We start from the raw sequence: 24,267 nt of genomic DNA, 5'->3' as shown, positions 1-24,267 counted from the left end.
AGAGATGTGAAAAGATTTCAGCCTCCAGCTGGGAGAGCCCCTGCTGACCTGGCTGCTCCAGCGCTGGGATATCATGGCCCAGCATATGGAACTAGGTGGGAGTGCAGCCAAGCAACTGGGATCCCTGTCCTGGGATGTTGGATTGACCAGGGGAGTGGGAAGAGGACAGAGAGGGGATGAGAGCCGGGTACAGGCTTGGGAATTGCCAGGAGGGCTTTTGAAAGGAGCGTAGGGGAAAGGGATGTCTAAGAACAAGTCCTTCAGGAGAGGGAAGCAGAGAGGCTGAGTTTTGACCCCAGCACAAAGATTTGCAGGGCAGAGAAGAGAATATGCCCACATAAGATTCTTGTGTGTCCGTCTTTGCAGCTCTGACAGGCACTTCTTGTCACAACCTGTCCTCTCCATTCCAGAATAGGCCCTGGCAACCAAAGAACCAACACCCCACACCACAGTGCAGACCAACCCATGTGCTTTGGGCCCATTTGTTGTCCTATCCATTCTGGCCTATCCTCTCCATTCCGGAATAGCCTCTGGAAACCAAAGAACCAAGCCCCCCCCATGTGACAGTTCAACCCCATCCGTGTGCCAAGGGCTCCTTTGTGGTGTCACAGCCTGTCCTCTCCATTCCAGAATGGGCCCTGGCAACCAAAGAACCAACGCCCTACAACCCCAAAGTGAAGCCCCACCTTTGTGCCATGGGCCCTCTTGTGATGTCACGGCCTATCCCCTCCATTCCAGAATGGCTGCTGGAAACCAAAACACCAATGTCTCACAGCCCCTAGTGCAGCCCAACCCCTGTGCCATGGGCCCCTTTGGGATGTCACAGCCTGTCCTCTCCATTCTGGAATAGCCCCTGGAAACCAAAGAACCAACACCTCACACCCCCACAGTGCAGCCCCACCTGTCTGCCACGGGACTCTTTGGGATGTCACGGCCTTTCCCCCAGGAAAGAAAGCCTGGAACCTTCGGGTTTCAGATGCAGTTGGGGAGCCACCCTGGGCACTCCATGGGCAGCAAGAGCTTTCTGTGCTGGTACTTTTTGTCTGGCAGGAATCTTCAGCTGTGTTCAGTTTGGGCAGTCAGACTGGCAATTTCAGCGCAGGGCTCCTGCAAGTGAACGACAGCCCTGCCCTCCAGGAAAGAAACCCCTTACCCTCGGTCTCTTCTCCTGTTCCTTAAAACACAACCTGCAGGGGAGCTTTCTGGGATCTCTTCTCTTGGGAATTGGGAAGACAGACCCACTCCATGTTTAACACCTCAGGCAAAACCACCCTTTGAACACCTTTCCCAACCCTCCCCAACCTTTCCCAAAGCCCAGATTTTACAGGTGTCCTGTAATTCTGGCCCAATCTCACCCAAGCCCACAAACCAGGACAGAAACCTCTCAGCCTCACGCTGTGTCCTTCCCATTGCTGTGCCTTATGTGCAAGAAAACGCCTTAAAATCAAGGACCCAAAATTCAAGGCTCCGTCCTTGCCTTGCCTTGCCCATCTCCTGGCTGCCAGGCAAGGGCCTTGTGACATCACAGCCTCTGTGGAACAGCGCGGTGGCTGAAAACTGTCAGTGCTGCGTCCCCGTGCCCAGAGCCTGGGCAGAAGTCGGCTGGCAGGGACGGGCAGAGACTGTGCAGAGGTGTCAGCTCGTCCCGCAGCAGCACGATGCCCAGCCAGGGCATCTCCTGGCTCCTCAGGCTCTCGCTGCTCCTGCTCTTGCCTGGCCCACTGGAGCCTTGCAGCCGTGCCACAGGTGCCATTGCTGAGAACCGGGCTTTTCCTTGGATGGCCCCTTGCCAGAAAAGGCAGGAGAGGCTGGAGAGAGGGGAAGGAGGGGGGTCAGGCCGCTGGGATGGGGCCGGCGGGCCGTGAGCCCGAAGCCAGCAAGGCCTTGGGCCCACATGGTGTCAGGGGAGGACTGAGAGCCCCCAGGGAGGAGGAAAGCTGGGCAGGCCCCAAGGCTGCTGGGCCTCTTCCTTGCCAGCCCTTTGGCCAAGGCCCCCAGGCAGAGGTGGGGCTCAGCCCCTGCCCAGCAATGGGGCACAGGCTGAGCCCCAGGGACACCAGAGCCAGGCGGCCTGAGCTCTTCTTCCTGCAGCGTCTGCCTGGGGCAGCCCAGCCAGGCCTGAGTCTCTGCAGGAGAGGCCAAGCCCAGCCAGAGAGGGCTCAGCCCTCTGAGGCTGCACTCACTGCAAAGGGAACAAAACATTGGCCCAGAGGACATCCTGCCCCCAAATGGAGAACTGGAAAGGTCAAGAATAAAAAAGTCACCCCTCTCCATTCTTCAAAAAATGTTCAGACCTCTTTCCTAAAAGCATCCAGGACTCGGGTCACCCAATTTTCTCTCTGACAAGGTTTTTCCGTGGTTCCCCTCAATTCCCAGCCCGCCTAGGATCACTTATGAGGTCCCAACCTCCACTTTTTCCCCCTCTCCCACCCCTTACCCATCATCCCCCAATCCTCAACCCCCTCATGCTCACTTTGGGGGTTCCACCTTCCCGTTTCCCCCACTTTTCTGACCTCTCCCACCCCTTTCCCATCAGCCCCCAATTCTCAGTCTCCCTCCCCCTCCACTTTTGGGGGGTCCCACTCCCCTCCCACTCACTTTGGGGTCCTGCCACCCCTTTTATCCCCTCTGACTCACTGACCCCCCCCTTCCCAACACCCCCTCTCACCCCAGAGCTCCTCACCTGCAGCCGGGGGAGCTCCCAGTAACACCAGTGCCCATAAATGTCCCCCCCAAAAAAAGGGTTAGGTGGGGTCCTGGGTGAGCTCTGAGTGAGTTTGGGGGTTCCTTGGAGCATGGCCCCACTGGCTCCCAGTTCCCCTCTCTGTAGTTCCAGTCACTCCCAGTATGATCCCGGTCACTGACAGTCACTCCTAGGATGGTTCCTGTATGGTCCTGGTCACTCCCAATAGGATCCCAGTTGCCCCCAAGGTGGTCCCAGTTGCTCCCAGTCCCCCCCAGGATGGTTCCTTTCCCTCTCAGGGACTCCCAGTCTGAGTCCAGTATGGCCCCAGGCACTTTCAGTCACTGCCTGGACGATGCCATTTGCCCCTGCATGGTCCCAGTTGCTCCCAGTCTGATCCCACTATGAGTCCAGACATTCCTAGTATGATCCCAGGAACTTGAAGTATGAATCCAGTTTGATCCCAGTCATCCCCAGTATGGTTGCAGTCCCTCTCACATACTCCCAATATTATTGCAGTCACTCCCAGGATGATCCCATTATGAGCCCAGTTGCCCCCAGCGTGGTTCCAGTTGCTCCCATTCACCCCTACTGTGCTTCCAGTCACTCCCAGTATCATCCCTGTCACTCCCAGCCACTGCCAGTAGATCCCACTTGCCTCCAACATGTTCCCAGTCACCCCCAGTATCATCTCAGTCACTTTTAGTCATACCCAGTATCATCCCACTATGATCCCAGTCACTCCCGGTACGATACCAGTCTCTCCAAGTAGGATCCAAGTTACCCCCTGCATGGTCCCAGTTGCTCCCAGTCACCCCAGTCAAGTTCCACTCCCTCCCAGTCCCTCTCAGGACCATCCCAGTAGGATCCCAGTGACACCCCAGATGGTGGCACTCACACCCAGGATGAACCCAGACATGCCCTGGCACTCCCAGGATAAAGCCATTTGCCCCCAGCAGGCTCCCAGTTCCTCCCAGGCACTGACTATGGTTCCAGTTGCTCCCAGTGTGATCCCTGGTACTCCCAGTCACTCCCACTATGATCCCAGTCAGTCTCAGGATGAACCCAGTCACTCCTGGTCTCTCTCAGTATATACCAGTTGAAGTCAATGTGGTCCCACTCACTCCCAGTTGCTCCCAGTAGCTGCCAGCATAATCCCAGTTGCTCACAGCCACTCCCAGTCACTCTCAGTGTGGTCCTAGTTGCTCCCAGTATAACCCCAGTCACCCTCACTGTGGGCCCAGTGGCTCCCAAGATGATCCCATTGCCCCCAGCATGGACCAAGCGGTTCCCACTGTGATCCCAGTATGACCCCAGTTATCCCCAGTGTGGTCGCAGTTGCTCCCAGTTCCTCACAGTGTGATCTGAGTTGCTCCCAGTTGCCTCCAGCACAGATACAGTCAGTCTAATTATGATCCCAGTTACCCCCCACATAGTCCAATTCACTCCCAGTGTGGTCCCAGTCACCCCCAGGATGGTTGCAGACACTCCCAGTAGATCCCTCAGCATGCTCACAGTCATACCCAGTTAGTGCCACTTGTCCCAGGATGCTTCCAGTTCCCATCAGTACAATCCCAATCACTCCCAGTCTATGCCAGTTGAGTCCAGAATGCAACCTGGCACTCCCAGTCATTCCCATTTTCTTCCAGGATGATCCCAGTTGCTCCCAGTTCTCCTCTATGTAGTTCCACTCACTCCCAGTATGATCCTGGGCACTAACAGTCACTGCTAGGATGGTTCCAGTATGGTTCTGGTCACTCCCACAGTGATCCCAGTCACTCCCAATAGGATCCCAGTTGCCCCTAAGGTGGTCCCAGTTCCTCCCAGTCCCCCCCCAGGATGGTTCCTTTCCCTCTCGGGGACTCCCAGTCTGAGTCCTGGATGATGCCATTTGCCAACTGCATGGTCCCAGTTGCTCCCAGTATTATCCCAGTATATGTCCAGTCACCCCTGGTATGATCCCAGTAACTTCCAGACACTTCCAGTATGAATCCAGTTTGACCCCAGTCATTCCCAGTATGGTTGCAGTCCCTCTCACATACTCCCAGTATTACTGCAGTCACTCCCAGGATGATCCCTGTCAGTCCCACTGTGATCCCAGTATGAGCTCAGCAGGGGCCTGGCTGCTCCCACTATGATCCCAGTTGCCCCCAGCATGGTTCCAGTTGCTACCATGGACCACTTCTCTGGTTCCGGTAACTCCCAGTATGATCCCAGCCTCTCCCAGTACAATACCACTCTATCCTAGGAGAATCTAAGTTACCCCTGCATGATCCCAGTTGCTCCCAGTCAGCCCACTATAGTTCCAGTCCCTCCCAGTATGATCCCTGTCACTGCCAGTCTCTCCCAGTCTCTCCCAGTCGATCTCAGCATGCTCCCAGTCACACCAATTATGCTCCCAGTCAGTTCCAGTGTGGTTCTAGTCGCTCCCAGTATGATCCCAGTTGCCCCCAGCGTGGTTGCTCCAGGATGGATCAGGAATGGGGACCACCCGGAGTTCCCCCCGTGTCACCCCATTCTGGGGGGGCTCTGGGGGGGCACCTGCACCCCAACACGGCACCCAGCACTCCCCAAAAGGGGCCGGGACCCCCCAACCCGCCCAGACCCCACCCAGAGCCCCCAAACCCCAAATGTGGGGAGACCTTTCTGGGCACTGGGGGTGCCGGGAGCCCCCCCGGCTGCGGGGGCAACTCCCCCGTGTGCAGGCAGAGCCGCAGCGCCCAGCGCTCCCCACCTCGAGCCCACCGGCGCCCCCCCCTCGCCCCCAGCGCCCCCCGGGACGGCGATTTGGGCAGGGGGGAGGGGGGGGCGCCCAGGCCGGGCCCCCCCGCGCTGTCCCGGCCGTGGCGGCTGCGGCGGGGGCCGAGTGCGGGCGGGAGCGGCCAAGAGCCCAGCGCTGCCCCATCCCGACCTGCCCCAGCTCCAGCCCTGCTCCTGCCGCGGGAGGCCATGGCTTTGGGGGCAAGGGGGGGGCAAGGGGGGGGACAAGGGGGGCCCAAGGGGGGCCCAAGGGGGGCCCAAGGGGGGCCCAAGGGGGCTGGGCCAGGGGGGGAAGGGCTGCAGGGGGTGGATCCAGGAGGAGGAAACCCGCCAAAAGCGGCGGCCCAGCCGAGGGAGGAGCCGAGCGGGAGCACAAAGAAGAGCAGCCCAAAGGTCCTGGCGGTGGCTCGGCAATGGCGGGGGGGGGGCGAGAGCGGTTTGGGGGCCCCCCGTGAGAGCCGGGGGGGAACCCCGGTAGCCGCGGAGTGGGGAGAGCGGAGAGGGGCGATCCCGGAGCTGGGGGACCCCCGGAATGCTGGAGGGGGGGGAGCAGAGAGGGAGCGCCGGGCCCCTTAAGCGGGGGTCCCGGAGAGGGGGAAGGCCTTGGAGTGTGGAGAGGAGGGGGGGCCTTGAGGCGGGGTGGGAGCCGAGAGCGCCAAGAGGTTTGCGAGGGTGGGAGGCGAGAGAGGAGGGCCGGCCGGCCCCGGGAGGCAGAGTGGGGAGAAGTGAGCCCTGGGACCCCCCTGGCAACACTAAAGGGGACCCCGGCGAGTGGGAACCCCCTGGAACCGCGGGACCCCCGGCAGCCCGGAGAAGGGGGACCCCCAATGCAGGCAGAAGTGCCATCAGGCCAGACAGGGGGGACCCCCCTAACCCCAGAGAGCAGAGAGGGGGAACTCCTGGGAGGGGTTTTTTGGCTGAATGTTGGTGTTTTGGGGGTTTTTATGGACACAAGATGCCCGGTGCATTCTAGGGATGGGCTTGGGCAGGAGAAACTCCCAAGGCAACGCGCTCACCCCTTGTTTTTCTCCCCTCCCCGGCGGTCGGGGCCGTGCTGTTGTTCCCGATCCCGGCCGGCTGACCCAAGAGCCCGGCCACGTGTGCGGGGCCCGATCCGCTCCCTGCTCTCGTTGCCCCGGGGCAGCCTCTGGTGTCCCCCCGGCTGTGGGGGCGTTTTGTTGGCTCGGGCACAGGCGGCCCTTGTGCGGGGCTGTGTGCCGGGGGGCTGTTGGGGGTCCCCGGTGGGTGTTTTGGGGCGGTGTCGGGGTGGGTTGTGGGCAGAGCCCCGTGGGTGGTCGGGGGGCTGCGGGTCCCCCCCTTGTTGGGGGTTGGTGTTGGTGGGTGAGGCCCCGGCGGCTCCATTGTGAGCCCGGTGTGGGCGGGGGGGGCTGGTCCGGGGGAGCCGGAGGGAGCCGAGGCAGCGGGTTTGGGGAGCCCTCGGGAGAGCCGGGGGTGGGGGGAGGAAGGGCGGGAGCCCCGGAGTGTGGAGAGCGGAGCGGGGCGATGGCGGAGCTGGGGGACCCCCGGCAGGCTGGAGGGGGGAGCAGGGAGAGGGAGGAGCCCCGGGAGGCTGCAAGGGGGGTCCCGGAGAAGGGGGAGCCTGGGCAGTGGGGACCCCTGGGATCCCCGGGCCAAGAAAGTGGAGAAGGTGGAGAGGGGGAATGTCTGGGAACCCGGCCCCCTGAAGCAGAGAGTGAGGGGAGAAGGGACCCCTGGGACCCCCAAAAGCCCCGGCATCCCTAAGCGGGACCCCCAGCAGCCCAGAGAGGGGAGAGCCAGAAGGTAAAGGTGCAGAGAGCAGAGAGGGGAAATTCTGGGAGGGTCTTTTTGAGCTGAATGTTCATATTTTGGAGTATTTTTTTTGCTGACTCTTGATCTTTTGCAAATTTGCGGGGAGTTTGTGCGGGGTTTTTTTCCCAAATCTTGTTGTTTTCTTTTTTTCTGGTCTGAATGTTGGTGTTTTGGAGGTTTTCAGGGACACAGGATGCCCGGTGAGTTCCAGAGATGGACTTGGGCAACACACTCACCCCTCCCCCTTGTTTTACCCCCCAGCAGGATTTCTGCTTCCCAAAGCTTGGTCGGATGGAGGAGGAGGCTGCGAGGAAGAGGAAGATGCCGCGGGCCCCCCAGGCAGGTGAGGAGGAAGTCAGTGCCCCTTTGGGTCGGTCTTTTGTCTTTTGTGGCCGTCCTGCTGGGGCCGGAGTTGGGGGGATGTCCTTGGGCTTCCCTGTGGGCCGGAGGCAAATCCCCTGCGTGTCCTTGTTGCTTCCTGCCCCAGGCCCCGAGGTGAGGCCGGAGAGCGCGGAGGACAAATCCCGGCGGCAGAGCCTGGTGGGAGAGGCCGTTTTGAAGGGCTCCCCGGCGCAGGAAGGCAGCGGGGAGGAAAAGGGCCGGAGATGCCCCCGCAGGAGGGGCTGCAAAGCCAGCCCAGGGGGCTGTGAGGAGGAAAGAGCCAGCGTGTGCCGGGAAGGCGGCCGGAGCTTGAGGCGGAGTTGCGAGCTGGTGGTCCCTGAGCAGCATCCCAGCAGGGAAAAGCCCTTCAGGTGTTTGGAATGTGGGAAGAGGTTCAGGACAAGCACCAGCCTCCTCACCCACCTGCACATCCACAGTGGGGAACGGCCCTACACGTGTGGGGAGTGTGGGATGAGCTTCAGGCACAGCTCCGCCCTCCACAGGCACCGTCTCATCCACACTGGGGAACGGCCCTACACGTGTGGGGAGTGTGGGAAGAACTTCAAACAGAGCTCCCACCTCCTCAGCCACCAGATGATCCACAGTGGGGAAAGGCCCTACACATGTGGGGAATGTGGGAAGAGCTTCAGCAAGAGCACCAACCTCCTCAGGCACCAGCTCACCCACACTGGGGAACGGCCCTACAAGTGCTTGGAATGTGGAAATAGCTTCAGCACAAGCACTGACCTCCTCAGGCACCAGCTCATCCACAGTGGGGAACGGCCCTACACGTGTAGGGAATGCAGGAAGAGCTTCAAACGGAGCTCCCACCTGCTCCGACACCAGATGATCCACAGTGGGGAAAGACCCTACACGTGTGGGGAATGTGGGAAGAGCTTCAGCAGCAGCACCAACCTCCTCAGGCACCAGCTCACCCACACTGTGGAACAGCCCTACAAGTGCTTGGAATGTGGGAAGAGCTTCAGCACAAGCACTGACCTCCTCAACCACCAGCACATCCACAGTGGGGAACTGCCCTACACGTGTAGGGAATGTGGGAAGAGCTTCAGCCGGAGATCCACCCTCCACACCCACCGTCGCATCCACACTGGGGAACGGCCCTACAAGTGCTTGGAATGTGGAAAGAGCTTCAGGCACAGCTCCACCCTCCACACCCACCGTCGCATCCACACTGGGGAATGGCCCTACACGTGTGAGGAATGTGGGAAGAGCTTCAGGGACAGCTCCACCCTCCACAAGCACTGTCGCATCCACATGGGGGAGAGGCCCTACAAGTGTGGGGGGTGTGGGAAGAGCTTCATCCGGAGGGCTGCCTTGACCAAACACCAACGGACCCACCTGTAGGGAAGCCCCGAGTGCGGGAAGAGCTTCGGCCGCTGCTCCAACTCCATCAGCCATGGGAGGACCCGCGTTGGATGATCCACAGGGACCCCCGTTGGGCACAGACCTGGTGACCAACATTCCTGGTGACCCCTGTTTAGCAGAGACCTGGTGCTGGAATAGAGTTCAAACACTGAAGAAGAAGAAGGACTGGCACATCTGATGAGAAAGAGAAGACTCCAGTTCCTGGATAACATGACGGTCAGGATGGTCTCTCCAAAGAAGAACCCTGAAGATTTGCATCGAAACTGCTGGATGGGCCAAGGGCTGATCCTGCCTTCCCTTCCCCTTTCAGGCGGCTCATGGGGTGAGAAATTTAAAGTTTCTGCTGTGCTTGCTTTGTGGTGTTCTTGCTGTGTTTGAAGTGTGTTTTTGTAGCCAGAGCCTCTCAGCAAGGCCTACGAGCCTTTCTGAGCTGGTCAAGGTTTGTCTTGATCAAGAGTGTTATTGGGTGAGCTGCTGCAGGGGTTGCTTTGTAAAGGTGCTGCCAGTTTGTGGGCAGTGGAATAAGTGGTGGGAGATTGTGCTGAGGGAGTTTCCCTGTCCCTGGGAAGTGGCAGTGCCCGAAAAGGGTGATGGAATCCCCTGGCCTTGGGAATGTGTTTGGGGCAGAGTTGGTGTGGGGAACAGCCAAGAGCCCAGACTGGACTGATCTGGTTTTGGCTTCCCTGGGGCACTAAGAGGCAAAGAGACCTTTGAAGAGTGGGGTAAATGTGTCCTGACCCTCTGTTTTCTGTGCCCCCCCCGTGTTGAACCCCCCCTTAAAGGGGTGGTCAAGGTACATCCTTAAATGCCATCATTAAAGCCTGGGGGACAAACGTGGTTCAGTCCCCCCTCTAGAATTGCTCTAAATTTCAACTGTTGGCACAATGCAAGGCTGAGATTGGATCCAGCAGCCCCCAGCACCCCAGAGGAAGTTGGGAACTCAGGGGGACCACCCCCCTTTCTGAACCCCCCAGTGCCCAAAGATCCCCATGGGACCGTCCATCCCTCCAGACCACCCCCCCTTTTCCACCCCTCTCCCTGTTCCTCCCACTTTTCCATGGTCTCCTCAATCCCCAGCCCCTCCCAGATCAGTTTTGGGGTCCCAACCCCCACTGTCTCCCCCCTCTCTCACCCCTTACACATCATTCCCCTAATCCCCAGCCCCCTCATGCTCAGTTTGGGGGTCCCACCCTCCCCTTTTCCCCACTCTTCTGACCTCTCCCACCCCTTTCCCATCATCCCCCAATCCTCATTCTCCCTCCCCCTCCACTTTTGGGATGTCCCACTCCTGTCCCATTCAGTGTTGGGGTCCCACCACCCCTTTTCTCTCCTTTCCACACCCCTTTTCCCACCCATCCCCCTCTTCCCACCCCCCACTCGCCCCAGAGCTCCTCTCCCCAAGCTGGGGGGGCTCCCAGTAACACCAGAGCCCATAAAAGTCCCCCCAACAATGGGGTTAGGTGGGGTCCTGGATGGGATTTGAGTTGTTTTGGGGGGTCCTTGGGGAGCTGTGGTCGTTTTAGGGGTGTGCCCGCACCTTTTGGGGTGTGCTGGGTGCCGGGTTGAAGGGCAGGTGCCCTCGCAAAGCCCCCTAAAATCAGGGTAGGGTTTGGGGGGTCCTGGCTGGGCCCGAGGCCACGGGGAGGGGCTGCGGCCACCGGCGGCTCAGGAGCTCTGTGGGGAGAGAAAAGGGGGTGAGAGCGGGGTGGGGGGACAGGGGGGACACCGGGATACACCGAGACCTGGACTGGAGCCAGCGGGACCAGAACTGGGGCAACAGGGATCATACTGGGAGCAACTGGGAGTATGTTGGGGGCAACTGGGATATACTGGGAGTGTCTGGGAGTGAGTGGAACCATAGTAGGAGTGAATGGGAGTGACTGGAACTACGTAGGGGAGAACTGGGAGCAACTGGGAGCATGCTGGAAGCAAGTGGGAGTAACTGGGAGTGACAGGGTGCATGCTGAATGCAACTGGCATAGACTGGGAGTGACTGGGAGTGACTGGGATTTTACTGATGGGAACTGGAAGCATCCTGGGGCAAGTGGAAGTAACTGGGTATGACTGTGAGCATGCTGAGGGCAACTGGGATCTACTGGGAGAGTCTGCCACCATCCTGGGGGTGACTGGGACCACACTGGGAGTGACTTGGACCCTGCTGGGGGGGAATTGGGAGCAACTGGGTGTACAAGTGTGCAACTGGGATTGGCTGGGACCATGGTGGGGGAAGACTGGGATCACACTTGCATTGACTGGATCTGTGCTGGAGGCAACTGGGAGCAACTGGGACCATGCTGGGGTGACTGTGATTGTACTGAGATCATACAGAGTTGACAGTGGGATCATAGTGGGAGCGACTGGGTCTCTGCTAGGGGCAACTGGGAGCAGCTGGGATCACACTGGGAGGAACTGGGATCAAGTGGGACCATGCTGGGGACAAGTGGGATCACACTGGGAGCAGCTTGGCCCCAGCTCGGGCACCTGGGCCCACAGTGAGCGTGACTGGGGTCATACTGGGAGTGACTGGGAGCATTCTGAGGGCAGTTGGGACCATGCTGGCACAACTGGGATATACTGGGAGCCGTGGACATAGAGGTCCGTGTGCTGCCTGCCTGCCACCGGAGACTGGAACCCTGCCCTGCTGGAGAGGACTGAGAACCTCTGTGCCATAGATGGGAGTCAAATCTTATTTCTCCACCCTGACTGTATTTCTGAGGGCCCAAAGGAGTGGCTGAATGAGGCTCTGCAGGGCCTGAGATCCAGCCCTGCTTGAGCAGTGAAACCACATCCTGGCTGCATTCCAGAGAGCTACAGCTGTGAACACCCCCTGCAGCTATAGAGATAACAGCAAAAGTAGCAGAGACAGAAGAAAAAAAAGGCAGAAAAACTGCTTCTTTCCCCATCCCCACAGACCAGCTGGAAGTTTTTGGTGGTATCTTTTCTCTGTTCTAGAATAAATCTTAGCATTTTCTAACCTTTTCTTATTTTTTCCTTTTTGCATCCTTTAGCAATTAATAAACTCAGTTTTGGTATCAACAAATAACTTGTATGAGTTTAAATTTTGCTGAAGGGAATATTGGAATCTGAAGTTCTTTCTGCACATTTGAAGTAGATTGTAAGAAGGCCGCCCCGGGGCAAAGCAGAGCGGGACAATCCCCTCCCTGGCCCGGCCATGCTGGGCCTGATGCCCCCAGGACAGGGTTGTCCCTCCTGGCTGCCAGGGCACTGCTGACTCCTGGCCAAGTGGGCACCCCCCAGGACCCCCAGGGCCCTTTGCCGGCACTGCCCACAGAGCACTGGCCCCCGGAGTGGCCAGCTGGGGACAGCTGCGTGCCACAGGAGCCCTGGCAGCCCTGGAGGAGCCCGAGATGTGGCAGGGCCTGAAGCAAAGCTTCCCCCGTGCTGGGGGGTGTCAGCAGCAAGGAGGTGCCGCTGTGCCGCTGTCCGGGCTGCGGGGGGGGATCCCCACACGCTCCCGGCGGGCAAAAGGTGCCCCAGAGCAGCCGAAAGGGCCCCCCCTGAGCGGCTGTGCTGGAAGGGGCTGCTCGGGCCGCTTGCAGCCGGTTGTGGGCAGGGGCGTTTCCATGGAAGTGCCAGGGCTGTGTGATGTGGGGCCTGCGGGTGCCCAGGGGCCACTGTGACCCTGCGGGGCCTCCTGGAACCAAGGGCACCTTGGAGCCTTTGGGTCCCGCCCTGGCCTGGGGTGTTTGAGGAGCCCCCCGGGTGGCCAGTCCAGCTGAGGGCCGGGGCAGGAGGAGAGGCCGCTGGTGGGCCAGCACCGGGCTCCCCAGCACTGGGCCGAGGCAGCCGCCTCCAGCCCAGGCCTCCTCCTGCCGCCGCCCTCAGCTGCAGCAGCGGCAGCCTCAGGGCAGCCGGGCCGGGCCTGGTCCCTGGGCGGGGCCGGGCCGTGCTGGCCCCGCAGCCCCCGGAGCTGCAGGAGCCCCGGGAGCCGTGGCAGCCCGGCCCCGGGGGCACAGGGCCGAGGGCCGCAGCGGGGCAGGGCCTGTGCTGGGGGTCCCTGGCAGCCGGGCAGCCCGGCCAGCAGCGCCACAGCCCGCGGCCAGCGCCGGCGGGGCAGGAGCTGCCGGGGCTGCGGCGGCTGGCGGGGCTGGAGCCCCAGCGGCACGCCAAGGAGCCGGCAGTGCCGAGCACGGAGGGACACGGGCAGGGCCCGGGCCCGGGAGGCTCCCTCAGCGCCGCAGCGCTGCAGCCCCGGCATCTGCCCAGCCCTGGGCCAGCAGCCGCTGCTGGCGGGGCCCGGCAGGCCTTGGCTGGGGGGAGCCGGGCGGCCTCTGCGCGTCCCGCGCTGGGGACAGGACAGGAGAGGCAGCACAGTCAGGGCAGGGCTGCCTTGAGTCAATCCTCTGCTGCTTTACAATCTACTCCAAATTCTCTGGATTTCTTTGGGGAACTTTGTTCAACTCAGCTCTGTGCTGCTCAGCGAGAGCACTTTCCATGACCGGGCAGGAATTCTCACCCTCCCCATTGCTCTCAGCCTGAACCCTGGACAGCTCTGAGGTCCCAAAGGGCTCCCTGTGCCCCAGTGCTGCTCTGCCCACAAGTGACCTGTTGCTCAGCACACAGGTTCCCTGTGCTATTTGCACCTCTCTGTTGGTGGATGATCCACTTCAAAGATGCCTGGAAATAAAGTAGGTTTTTGCAAAATCAATTCCTCCCAACTCTTCCCTCTTTCCCTGTGCAGCTGAGCAGAGGGCGATGCAGAGGAGTGCTCAGGCTCTGCTGCCTGGAGCTGTCCCTGCCAGCAGCTGCTTCCCTGTGCCCAGGGCTGGGCCCTGGCAGTGCATCCAGAGCCCATCCCAGCCCTGGGTGCTCAGCTCTGCCCTGCAGAGCCCTCCCAGCACAGGGCACTCTGGTGCCCAGGGGCACCTCTGGCTGGGCAGGCTCTGATGGTAACGTCAGAGCAACCCTGAGGAGGCTGGAAAAGCACCACTGCTGCTGCCTGTGAGGCCCAGGGGGCTGATTTCTGACACTCCCTGCACCATTGCCCTCAAAGAAGAACAGCTTTGGATTTTCCATGCTTCCTCCTGAATGGAGACATTAATTGATCTTTCCCATTGCAATTCCAATCACGGCCAGAAGGGGGCGCTGTTGGGCCGCCAATGGAGATTCCCCCAAAGCGAGGAGGGAAAACGGAAAAGGGGAAAAGCGGGAAAGGGGAAAAAGGGGCTCTTTCCACGAAACTCCCGCTGGCTGTGACTGGCTGTGGCCGGGAATTCCCCCTTTTGGCCGATGAACACACGCCACTGCCAACACGGGAGCGCAGGAGGGAAAGGGCGACCTCCTCCCCAAAAGGTTCCTCTCTAGGGGGGTCAAACCTGTCCCGTGAAGTCCGAGCAGGTCCGGGCTGGGGGCAGAACAGGGCGCAGGAAACGAAGGCAAACGGGAACCAGCAAACAGCCAGATGAGCAGGCCGAGAACAAAAGGACCTCGGAGCCTCTCCAACACACCCCTGGCCTGAGTTAAGGCCAAAGTGAAGGGCCTTGCCCTTTGCCCAGGAGAAAGCAAAAAACTCCACCCCCCCAGAGCCTTCTGAGGGCTCCCAACCTGCAATGTGGGCTGGGCCAGTTCTTTTGTGGGTGTGAGTCACCCAAGGCAAAGCCCCCTCCCCCATTGAACATCTTTCTTTTCCAGTGGGGCAGGGGAAAGAAAAATTCCTGCTTGGTTTTTTAGAAGAAGTAAAGCTATGACAGGGATCCCCTCCCCCCTGCCCTCACTGCCCCCCAGTAACAGGGACTGGGGAGAACTGGGAAGCTTTCCTGGGAACACTGGGAGCAGCCAGCTGGGGTCAGAATAAAAGCAGGGCTGCAGGGGGGACACACAACCCCCCAAACTCAGTGTGGGGATGGACTGGGGGGTCCCGGCTGGGCCCGAGGCCACGGGGAGGGGCTGCGGCCGCCGGCGGCTCAGGAGCTCTGTGGGGAGAGAAAAGGGGGTGAGAGCGGGGGGGTCAGGGGGGGTACAGAGGCTGTGGGAGAGCAAAGGAAGGAACACGACCCCTATTTGGGGACCCCCCTTTACCTTCTCCCGCAGGTAGAAGCCGAGCCCCAGCGCCAGGAAGACCAAGCCCAAGACGAAGCCCCCGACCCCCACCAGGATCTTGCTGCGGACGGTGTCCGGTGGCATCTCTGGGGGGAGCCGGGGGGGTCAGCACCCCCAAAACCTCCTCCCACACACCACCTGGGACCCCACAGACCCCATCCTGCTCTCGCCCAGCCCACCCGGGGGTCCCTGAAACCTCTTCTCAGTCCCCTCCCAGCCCTTTTAGGACCCTCCAACCCCCCTCCCATCACCCCCACGACCCCCCTGAACCCCTCCCAGTCCCTTCCCAGCCCTCCCATGACATTTCAGAACGCCTTCCAGTCAACTTGAACCCTTCCAGTCTCCCTCCCCTCTCACCCAGGCTCCCTCAAACTCCCTCCCAGTTGCCCCCAGTACTTCCCAAAGCCCCTCTCAGCCCTCCCAGCACCCACCAACCTCCTTTTCAGCCTCCCCATTGCCCCACAAGTCCTTCTCATTCCCCCCCAGACTGCCTCCCAGTTGCCCCCATGGCCCCCCAAGACCCTGCCCCCCCTGCCAGTGTGCCCCCGGTGCTGGGGGGGCCGGGCCGTACCCCAGTGCCGGCTGAGGGGGTGCTCCAGGCTGACGTGCTCCACCTGGCAGCTGTAGGTGACCCCGCGCCGGGGGGGGATTTCCAGCAGCACCAGCACCTGGCAGGTCCAGTCCCCGTTGGGGACCACGTCGGTGGCCACCACGTGCTCCGGCAGCTCCTGCCCATCCTGGAACCACCTCACCTGCACCGGTGCAGGGTAGAAATCCATCACGGAGCAGAGCAGGCGGCCGGGGCCGGGCTGGGAGCTCGACGGTACCAGTGAGATGGACACGCTGGGGGGCACTGGGAGGGACAGGGGAGACACTGGGCTCAACTGAGGGCACTGGGAGGGAGGGTAGAGGGCTTGGAGGGCATTGGGAGGGATTGGGATGGCAGCGGGAGGGACTGGGATGGCATTGGGAGGGACTGGGAATAGAGTTGGGGAGAAGGGGCTGGGCTGTGGGGGCACTGGGGAGAGAGTTGAGAGATGTGGGAGTGAAGTGAGAACGACTGGGAGTGGAGTGAGAGGGTCTGGGAGTGACTGGGAAGGACTGGGAATGACTGGTGTGGACTGGGAAGGAAGCAATGGGGACTGGGAGGCTGAGTCCTGGTGAGGAAAGTCTTTGGTTTGGGTCTGCCTGGCAACTGGAGCGTCATCAGAGACACGCGCTGGGATTGGCTGAGGGGCGTGAGCTCGGTGGCCCCAGCGGGGTGGAGACACAGGGGGGCACTGGGAGAGACTGGGATGGAGTGAGAAAAACTGGAATGGACTAGGAGAGGCTAGGGGGCATTGGTAAGACTGGGAGAGACTGGAAAGAACTGGGAAGAACTGGGAGGGGCCAAAGGCCACGGGATGGAAATAGGGAGGGTTGAGAGGTCTGGGGTGATTCCCAGGGAGGGTTTGAGGGGCTCCAGGGTCATTCACCCGGGCAGGGGCCGAGGGGACCCGCTCTGCCCCACGCTCACCTCTCCTCTCCACGCTGAACGGGCCGTAACACTTGTAGTTGTGTCGGCAGCACCCGTCTGCCAGAGACCGGACGTACTCCAGAATGTCCTGGTCGCTGTTCCATTCCCTGGCAACCTTCTCCCCATGCGGGGTGTCCCCCACAAACACCCCCACATCACTGTCGAAGTGCACGTACTGCTCCCGGTTGTAGATGCGCCTCAGTATGGTCCTCACGCGCTCGGTGCCGTTGATGAAGTGACACTCGTATTTAAACATGTCGTGGAACACCCCTGTGTGTGCAGGACACGGGTCAGGGGGTGCCCCGTCCCCCCCATCATCCCCCAGCCCCCCACAGCAGGGTGGGAGCTCAGGGGGCCACCCCGGAACCCCCTTTCCCACCCCCCTCTGCCCCACGGATGCCCCAGCACCGGCTCTTGGCTGGGGGGCAACCCCCCCATCAGCCCCCCGGGGATGGACAGGGGGTTGGGGACTCCCCCAATGCGGATCCCACCCCCCCCAGAGCCCCAGGGAACCGCTCCAGGGATCAAGGGACACCCAGGGACCCCCATGGCACCCCTCTGCCTGCTGTCCCACACCCCCTTGCCCCCCTCTCCCACCCCTTTCCCACCGGCCCCACAATCCCCACACCCCCCCTCCAGCCTCACTTTGGGGCTCCCACCACCCTCCCACTCACTCCGGGCCTTCCGACCCCCCTCGCACTCACTTTTGGGGCTCCCACACCCTCTTTTCTCCCCTCTTTCCCACCCCCCGCTCACCCGACAGCTCCTCGCCCGCAGCCGGGGGGGCTCCCAGCACCACCAGCACCGCCAGCACGGCCCCAGCTCCCCGCACACGCTCCATGCCCAGCGCCGGACCGCTGCTGACAGCCCCAAATCAGCCGGGCGGCGCCGTTTTGGGGCTTTTTGGGCGCGCTCGGATTGGCTGAGGGCAAAGCCCGGTGCCGGTTTGGGGCCGTGTTGGAGCCTGGTCTTCCCGGCGACTGATGAGTCATCAGCGCGGCGCGCTGGGATTGGGCGCGGGCGACGTGGGCGCTTCGGGATTGGCTGAGGGCCGTTGGGGGCCCCCGCGGCAGCCCCGGGGCTCTGGGGGATCCGAGGTGGGGTTTGGGGGGTCCCGGATTCCTGGAGATGGCATTTAAGGTGATCTGGATGCCTTGGAATGAGGTTCTGTGTGGCCGCGGGTGCCTCATAACTCCTTGTTCCCGGGATTTTGGGAGTCTGGGAGTGCCCAACCCCCCTGTTCTCAGGGTTTTTAATGTCTGGGAGTGCCCAAACCCCATTTTTCCAAGATTTTGGGGGTCTGGGTTTTTCCTTACCCCCCTGTTCCCGGGATTTTTGGGGTCTGGAAGTGCCCAACCACCTTGTTACTAGGATTTTTAGTACCAGGGAGTGCCCAAACCCCAGTTTCCAAGATTTTTGGGGGGCTGACATGTCCCAAACCCCCTGTTCCCAGGATTTTTTGCCTTTGGATGTGGCTAAGCCATCTTTTTCCAAGATTTTGAGGGTCTGAAGGTGCCCAAACCCCCCTGTACACAGGATTTTGTGGGTCTGAGAGTGCCAAAACCCCCCCGTTCCCAGGATTTTGGTGGAGTCTGGGAGTGTCCAAGCCCCTCTTTTCCAATAGTTTGTGCTCTAGGAGTGCCCAAACCCCCCTGTTCCCGAGATTTTAAGCATCTAGGAGAGCCCACACCCCCATGTTCCCAAAATTTTTAGGGTCTGAATATTCCCAAACCCCCTGTTCCCTTTTTGGGGGGGGGGCTGGGAATGACCAAAACCCCCCTTCCCAGAATTTTTAGGGTCTGGATGTGTCCAAACCCACCTTCGTCCAGGATTTTTTGGCTCTGGGAGTGCCCCCGTTGACCAAAAAACGAGCTCAGGGCGGTCTCTGATTGGCTGAGTCCGATCGGGGCTCAGTTCTGGACTCGTCTACCCGGCAACTTATGACGCAACAACTGTGCTCGCTCCCATTGGCTGCTGCTGCTTCTGACCCCGCCCAGGCCTTGGGGGGTCCAAGGTGGGTTTTGGGGGCTCGCGGATCCCTGGGACTGGGGTTTGTTGAAATGAGGTGTCCTGGATATGCTGAAATGAGGTTCTGGGTGGCGGTGAATGCCCAAACAACCCCCTGTTCCTGGGATTTTGTGGTTCTGAGAGTGCCCAAACACCCCAGTTCTTACAATTTTGGGATCCTGGGAATGCGCAAACCCCCCTGTTCTCACAGTGTTGGGGTTCGGGGAGTACCTAAACCTGTCTTTTCCAGGACTTTTTGGGCCTGGGACAGGTCAAACCCCCCTGTTCCTGGGTTACTGGGAGGCTGAAATTGCCCAAAGCCACCTATTCTCAGGATTTTTGCAGCCCCCCCACTTCTCCCCAAAACAGAACTACAGAGCACTGAGAAGCTTTACTGGGAACACTGGGAACAGCTGGTTAGTGTGGGAAGAAATGCAGGGAAGGGGGGGACAGGCGACCCCCCCAAATGAGCACAGGGTTTGGGGGCTCCCGGCTGGGCCCGAGGCCACGGGGAGGGGCTGCGGCCACCGGTGGCTCAGGAGCTCTGTGGGGAGAGAAAAGGGGGTGAGAGAAAAAGGGCTGAGGGGGCAGGGGGGGCCCAGAGGCTGTGGGAGAGCAAGGGGGGAGCCATGACCCCCATTTGGGGACCCCCCTTTACCTTCTCCCACAGGTAGAAGCCGAGCCCCAGCACCAGGAAGACCAAGCCCAAGACGAAGCCCCCGACCCCCACCAGGATCTTGCTGCGGACGGTGTCCGGTGGCATCTCTGGGGGGAGCCGGGGGGGTCAACACCTCCAAAACCTCCTCCCATGCACCACCCGGCACCCCACAGAGCCCGGCCCGCTCTCCCCCAGCCCACCCGGGGGTCCCTCAAACCTCCTGCCAGTCCCTTCCCAGCCTTTTGGGATCCCACCCGGACCCTCCCGGACACTTTAGGACCCTCCTACCCCCCTCCCAGCACCCCCAGCACCCACCAAACTCCCTCCCAGTCGCCCCCTGTTGCCCCCCGGTGCTGGGGGGGCCGGGCCGTACCCCAGTGCCGGCTGAGGGGGTGCTCCAGGCTGACGTGCTCCACCTGGCAGCTGTAGGTGACCCCGCGCCGGGGGGGATTTCCAGCAGCACCAGCACCTGGTAGCTCCAGTCCCCGTTGGGGACCACGTCGGTGGCCACCACGTGCTCCAGCAGCTCCTGCCCATCCTGGAACCACCTCACCTGCACCGGCGCAGGGTAGAAATCCATCCCGGAGCAGAGCAGGCGGCCGGGGCCGGGCTGGGAGCTCGACGGCACCAGCAAGATGGACATGCTGGGGGGCACTGGGAGGGACAGGGGGACACTGGGCTCAGCTGGGGGGCACTGGGAGGGAGGGGAGAGGACTTGTAGGACATTGGTAGGTATTGGGATGGGAGTGGGAGGGACTGGGATGGCAGTGGGAGGGACTGGGAATAGACTGGGGTAGAAGGGGCTGGGCTGGGGGGACACTGTGGAGAGAGTTGGGAGATGTGGGAGTGAAGTGAGAACGACTGGGAATGGACTGAGGGAGTCTGGGAATGGAGTGACGGGGACTAGGAATGACTGGAAATGACTGCAAAGGACTGGGAATGACTGGTGTGGACTGGGAAGGAAGCGATCGGGACTGGGAGGCTGAGTCGTGGTGAGGGAAGTCTTTGTTTTGGGTCTGCCTGGCAACTGGAGCGTCATCAGAGAGACGCACTGGGATTGGCTGAGGGGCGTGAGCTCCGTGGCCCCAGCGGGGTGGAGACGGGGGGGGGGCACTGGGAGAGGCTGGGATGGACTGGGATGGAGTGAGAAAAAGTGGAATGGTCTAGGAGAGACTAGGGGGCATTGGAAGGACTGGGAGAGACAGGAAAGAACTGGGAAGGGGCAACAGGCCAAGGGAAGGGCACAGGGAGGGCTGAGGGGTCTGGGATGACTCCCAGGGAGGGTTTGAAGGGCTCCAGGGTCATTCCTGGGGCTGAGGGGACCCGCTCTGCCCCACGCTCACCTCTCCTCTCCACGCTGAACGGAGCACCAAGTTTGTAGTTGTGCCGGCAGAGCCTGTCCACTTCACCCCGTTCGTACTCCAGAATTTCGGGGTTGCTGTTCCATTGCCTGGCCCAGAATTCTCCATACGGGGTGTCCCCCACATAGACCCCCACATCGCTGTCGAAATGCAGGAACTGCTCCCGGTTGTAGATGTACCTGTCCACATACCTCACCCGCTCGGTGCCGTTGATGAAGTGACACTCAGCCTTTCCCATCCACTGGAACACCCCTGTGTGTGCAGGACACGGGTCAGGGGGTGCCCCGTCCACCCCCATCATCCGCAGCCCCCCACAGCAGGCTGGGAGCTCAGGGGGACACCCCGGACCCCCCTTTCCCATCCCCTCTGCCCCACGGACGCCCCAGCACCAGCTCTTGGGTAGGGGGGAACCCCCCCCATCAGCCCCCGAGGATGGACAAGGGTGGTTGGGGACCCCCCTACTGCGGATTCGACCCCCCCAGAGCCCCAAGGAACTGCTCCAGGGCTCAAGAAACACCCAGGGACCCCCATGGCACCCCTCTGCCTGCTCTCCCACCCACCCCTTTCCCCCTCTCCCACCCCTTTCCCACCGGCCCCACAATCCCCAGACCCCCCAACCTCACTTTGGGGTTCCCACCACCCTCCCACTCACTCTGGGCCTTCCGACCCCCCTTCCACTCACTTTTGGGGTTTGGGGTTCCCACCCCCTCTTTTCTCCCCTCTTTCCCCCCTTTTCCCACCCCACCCCCTGCCCGCCCCCCCCCGCTCACCCGACAGCTCCTCGCCCGCAGCCGGGGGGGCTCCCAGCACCACCAGCACCGCCAGCACGGCCCCAGCTCCCCGCACACGCTCCATGCCCAGCGCCGGACAGCTGCTGACAGCCCCAAACCAGCCGGGCGGCGCCGTTTTGGGGGGTTTGGGGCGCGCTGGGCTTGGCTGAGGGCGCAGGTGGGGCCCTTTTTTCGAGGCGTCTTCCCGGCGACTGATGAGTCATCAGCGCGGCGCGCTGGGATTGGGCGCGGGCGGCGTGGGCGCTTTGGGATTGGCTGAGGGCCGTTGGGGGCCCCCGCGGCAGCCCCGGGGCTGGGGGGTTCGGGGGGGTCCGTGGGCTGCGGGGGAGGGGGGAGCTCAGGGCCCACCAAAAGTGCCCAGCCAGGGCTCCCAAAGCTCAGGGCAACCTAAAAACGCCCAGCCAGGGCTCCCGCAGCTCTCACGGGTCCCCAAAATCACCGGAGGGCGGTCTCTGATTGGCTGAGCTCAGGGAGGGCTCCGTTCCAGACGGGTCTGCCCGGCAACTGATGACGCTCCAGCACCGCTCGCTCCCATTGGCTGCTGCTGCTGACCCTGCCCGGGCCTTGGGGGGTCCAAGGTGGGTTCTGGGAGTTCCCGGTTCCTGGGTTTGGCGTTTGGGTTGACCTGGATACGTGGGAATGAGGTTCTGGTTCGCTCCGAGTGCCCAATAACCTCCAGTTCCTGGGATTCTGGGGGTGTGATGCTTTCCAAATCCCACTCTTCCTGGGATTTTTAGGGTCTGGGAGTGTCCAGTCCCCTCTTTTCCAATATTTTTGGCTCTGGATGTGCCCAAGCAAACTTTCTCGGGGATTTTTAGGGTCTGGGAGTGCTCCAACCCCCTATTCCCATGAGTTTTATGGTCTAGGAGTGTCCAAGTCCCTCTTTTCCAATATTTTGGGGTCAGGGAGTGCCCCAACCACGATGTTCCTGTAACTTCTGGGATCTAGGAGAGCCCCCATGTTCCCAAGATTTCTGGGGTCTGAATGTCCCCAAAAGCCCTGTTCAAAGGATTTTGTGGGTCTGGAAGTGCCCAACCCCCCCCCATTCCTGAGATTTTCAGGGCCCACTCACTGCCCCCCCAAAAACAGGGACTGCAGAGAACTGGGAAGCTTTACTGGGAACACTGGGAGCAGCCGGCTGGGGTGTGAACAAAAGCAGGGCCGGGGGGGACACACGACCCCCCCAAAGTGCAGGCGGGGCTGGACTGGGGGGTCCCGGCTGGGCCCGAGGCCACGGGGAGGGGCTGCGGCCGCCGGCGGCTCAGGAGCTCTGTGGGGAGAGAAAAGGGGGTGAGAGCGGGGTGGGGGGGCAGGGGGGACACCGGGATACACCGAGACCTGGACTGGAGCCAGCGGGACCAGAACTGGGGCAACTGGGATCATACTGGGAGCGACTGGGAGCATGTTGGGGGCAACTGGGATATACTGGGAGTGGCTGAGAGTGAGTGGAACCATAATAGGGGTGAATGGGAGCAACTGGAACCACTCTGCGGGCAACTGGGATCATCCTGGGAGCAGCTGGGCCCCTACTGGGCTCATACTGGGATCGGACTGGGATCTTAAAGGGAGAGACTGGGTCAATCCTAGAGACAACTTAGAGCAACTGGGATCACACTGGGAGAAACTGGGAGCAACTGGGACCATGCTGGGGAGTACTGGGATCATACTGGGATCACAGTTGGGGAGCTTGGCCCATGCTAGGGGAAACTGGGGACACAGTGAGGGTGACTGGGGTCATACTGGGAGTGACTGGGATCAAACTGGAGTCATACTGGAAGTGTCTGCAAGTTACTGGGATTGTACTGAGGGTGACTGGACTCATAGTGGGATCATACTGGGAGAAACTGGGACCACCTTGGGGGCAACTGGGATCCAATTGGGAGTGACTGGAATCCTAGTGGGAGTGACCAGGACCACACTGGAACCATCCTGGGAGTGACTGTCAGTGACTGGGATCATACTGGGAGTGATTGGAACTATTCAGGGGGGAACTGGGAGCCACTGGGGCCATGCTGGAAGCCAACTGGGGACATACTTGGAGCAACTGGGATCATCCTGGAAGAAAGTGGGAGTGACTGGGATTGCCAGGGTGCATTCTGGAGGCAACTGGCATAGACTGGGAGTGACTGGGAGAGACTGGGATCGTACTGATGGGAACTGGAAGTATCGTGGGGCAAGTGGAAGTCACTGGGTATGACTGTGAGCATGCTGAGGACAACTGGGATCTACTGGGAGAGTCTGCAACCATCGTGGGGGTGACTGGGAGCACACTGGGAGTGACCTGGACCATGTGGGGGGCAACTGGGAGCAACTGGGAGTGACTGGATCTACAGTGGTGCAGCTGGGATTGGCTGGGACCATACTGGGGGAAGACTGGGATCACTCTTGGATTGACTGGATCTGTGCTGGAGGCAACTGGGAGCAGCTTGGCCCATGCTGGGGACAACTGGGCCCACAGTGAGGGTGACTAGGGTCATACTGGGAGCATTCTGAGGGCAGTTGGGACCATGTTGGCGCAACTGGGATATACTGGGAGCAAGTGGGATCACGCTGGAGGTTACTGGGATCATACTGGGGGAAGACTGGGACCACACTAGGAGTGACTGGGAGTGACTGGATCTACAATGGGGCAACTGGGATTGACTGGAACCATGCTGGGGGAAGACTGGGATCACACTTGGATTGACTGGATCTGTGCTGGAGGCAACTGGGAGCAACTTGGCCCATGCTGGGGACAACTGTGATTGTACTGGGATAATACTGGGATATTACTGGGATCAGACTGGGATCAGACAGGGATCATACTGGAAGCAACTGGGTCTCTGCTCAGGGCAACTGGGAGCAACTGGGATCACAGTGGAAAAACTGGGAGC

The 24,267-nt window shown here is 61.1% G+C and overlaps 2 protein-coding genes across 2 annotated transcripts; both read right to left on the bottom strand.

The window, feature by feature from the left end:
• Positions 1-10,666: 10,666 nt before the first annotated feature.
• LOC113991290 (class II histocompatibility antigen, B-L beta chain-like) lies at positions 10,667-17,424 on the bottom strand (the record flags this gene model as incomplete). Its single annotated transcript, XM_039380577.1, has 5 exons — positions 10,667-10,748; positions 15,012-15,147; positions 15,633-15,914; positions 16,578-16,847; positions 17,334-17,424. Coding segments are annotated over 5 exons (861 nt in total), but the record flags the coding sequence as incomplete, so codon positions are not given.
• Positions 17,425-19,044: 1,620 nt separating this feature from the next.
• LOC114003392 (class II histocompatibility antigen, B-L beta chain-like) lies at positions 19,045-21,458 on the bottom strand. The gene is given in 6 exon segments (XM_039380573.1): positions 19,045-19,128; positions 19,243-19,349; positions 19,616-19,693; positions 19,696-19,896; positions 20,586-20,855; positions 21,374-21,458. Coding segments are annotated over 6 exon segments (750 nt in total). The 3' UTR covers positions 19,045-19,119.
• Between the last annotated feature and the right edge of the window lie 2,809 nt (positions 21,459-24,267).

The sequence above is a fragment of the Pipra filicauda genome, unplaced genomic scaffold, assembly GCF_003945595.2.
Source record: "Pipra filicauda isolate LSUMZ 115617 unplaced genomic scaffold, ASM394559v2 scaffold1087_size30272_pilon, whole genome shotgun sequence".
Classification (NCBI taxonomy): Eukaryota; Metazoa; Chordata; class Aves; order Passeriformes; family Pipridae; genus Pipra; species Pipra filicauda.
This window is presented reverse-complemented; position numbering and strand designations above follow the sequence as displayed.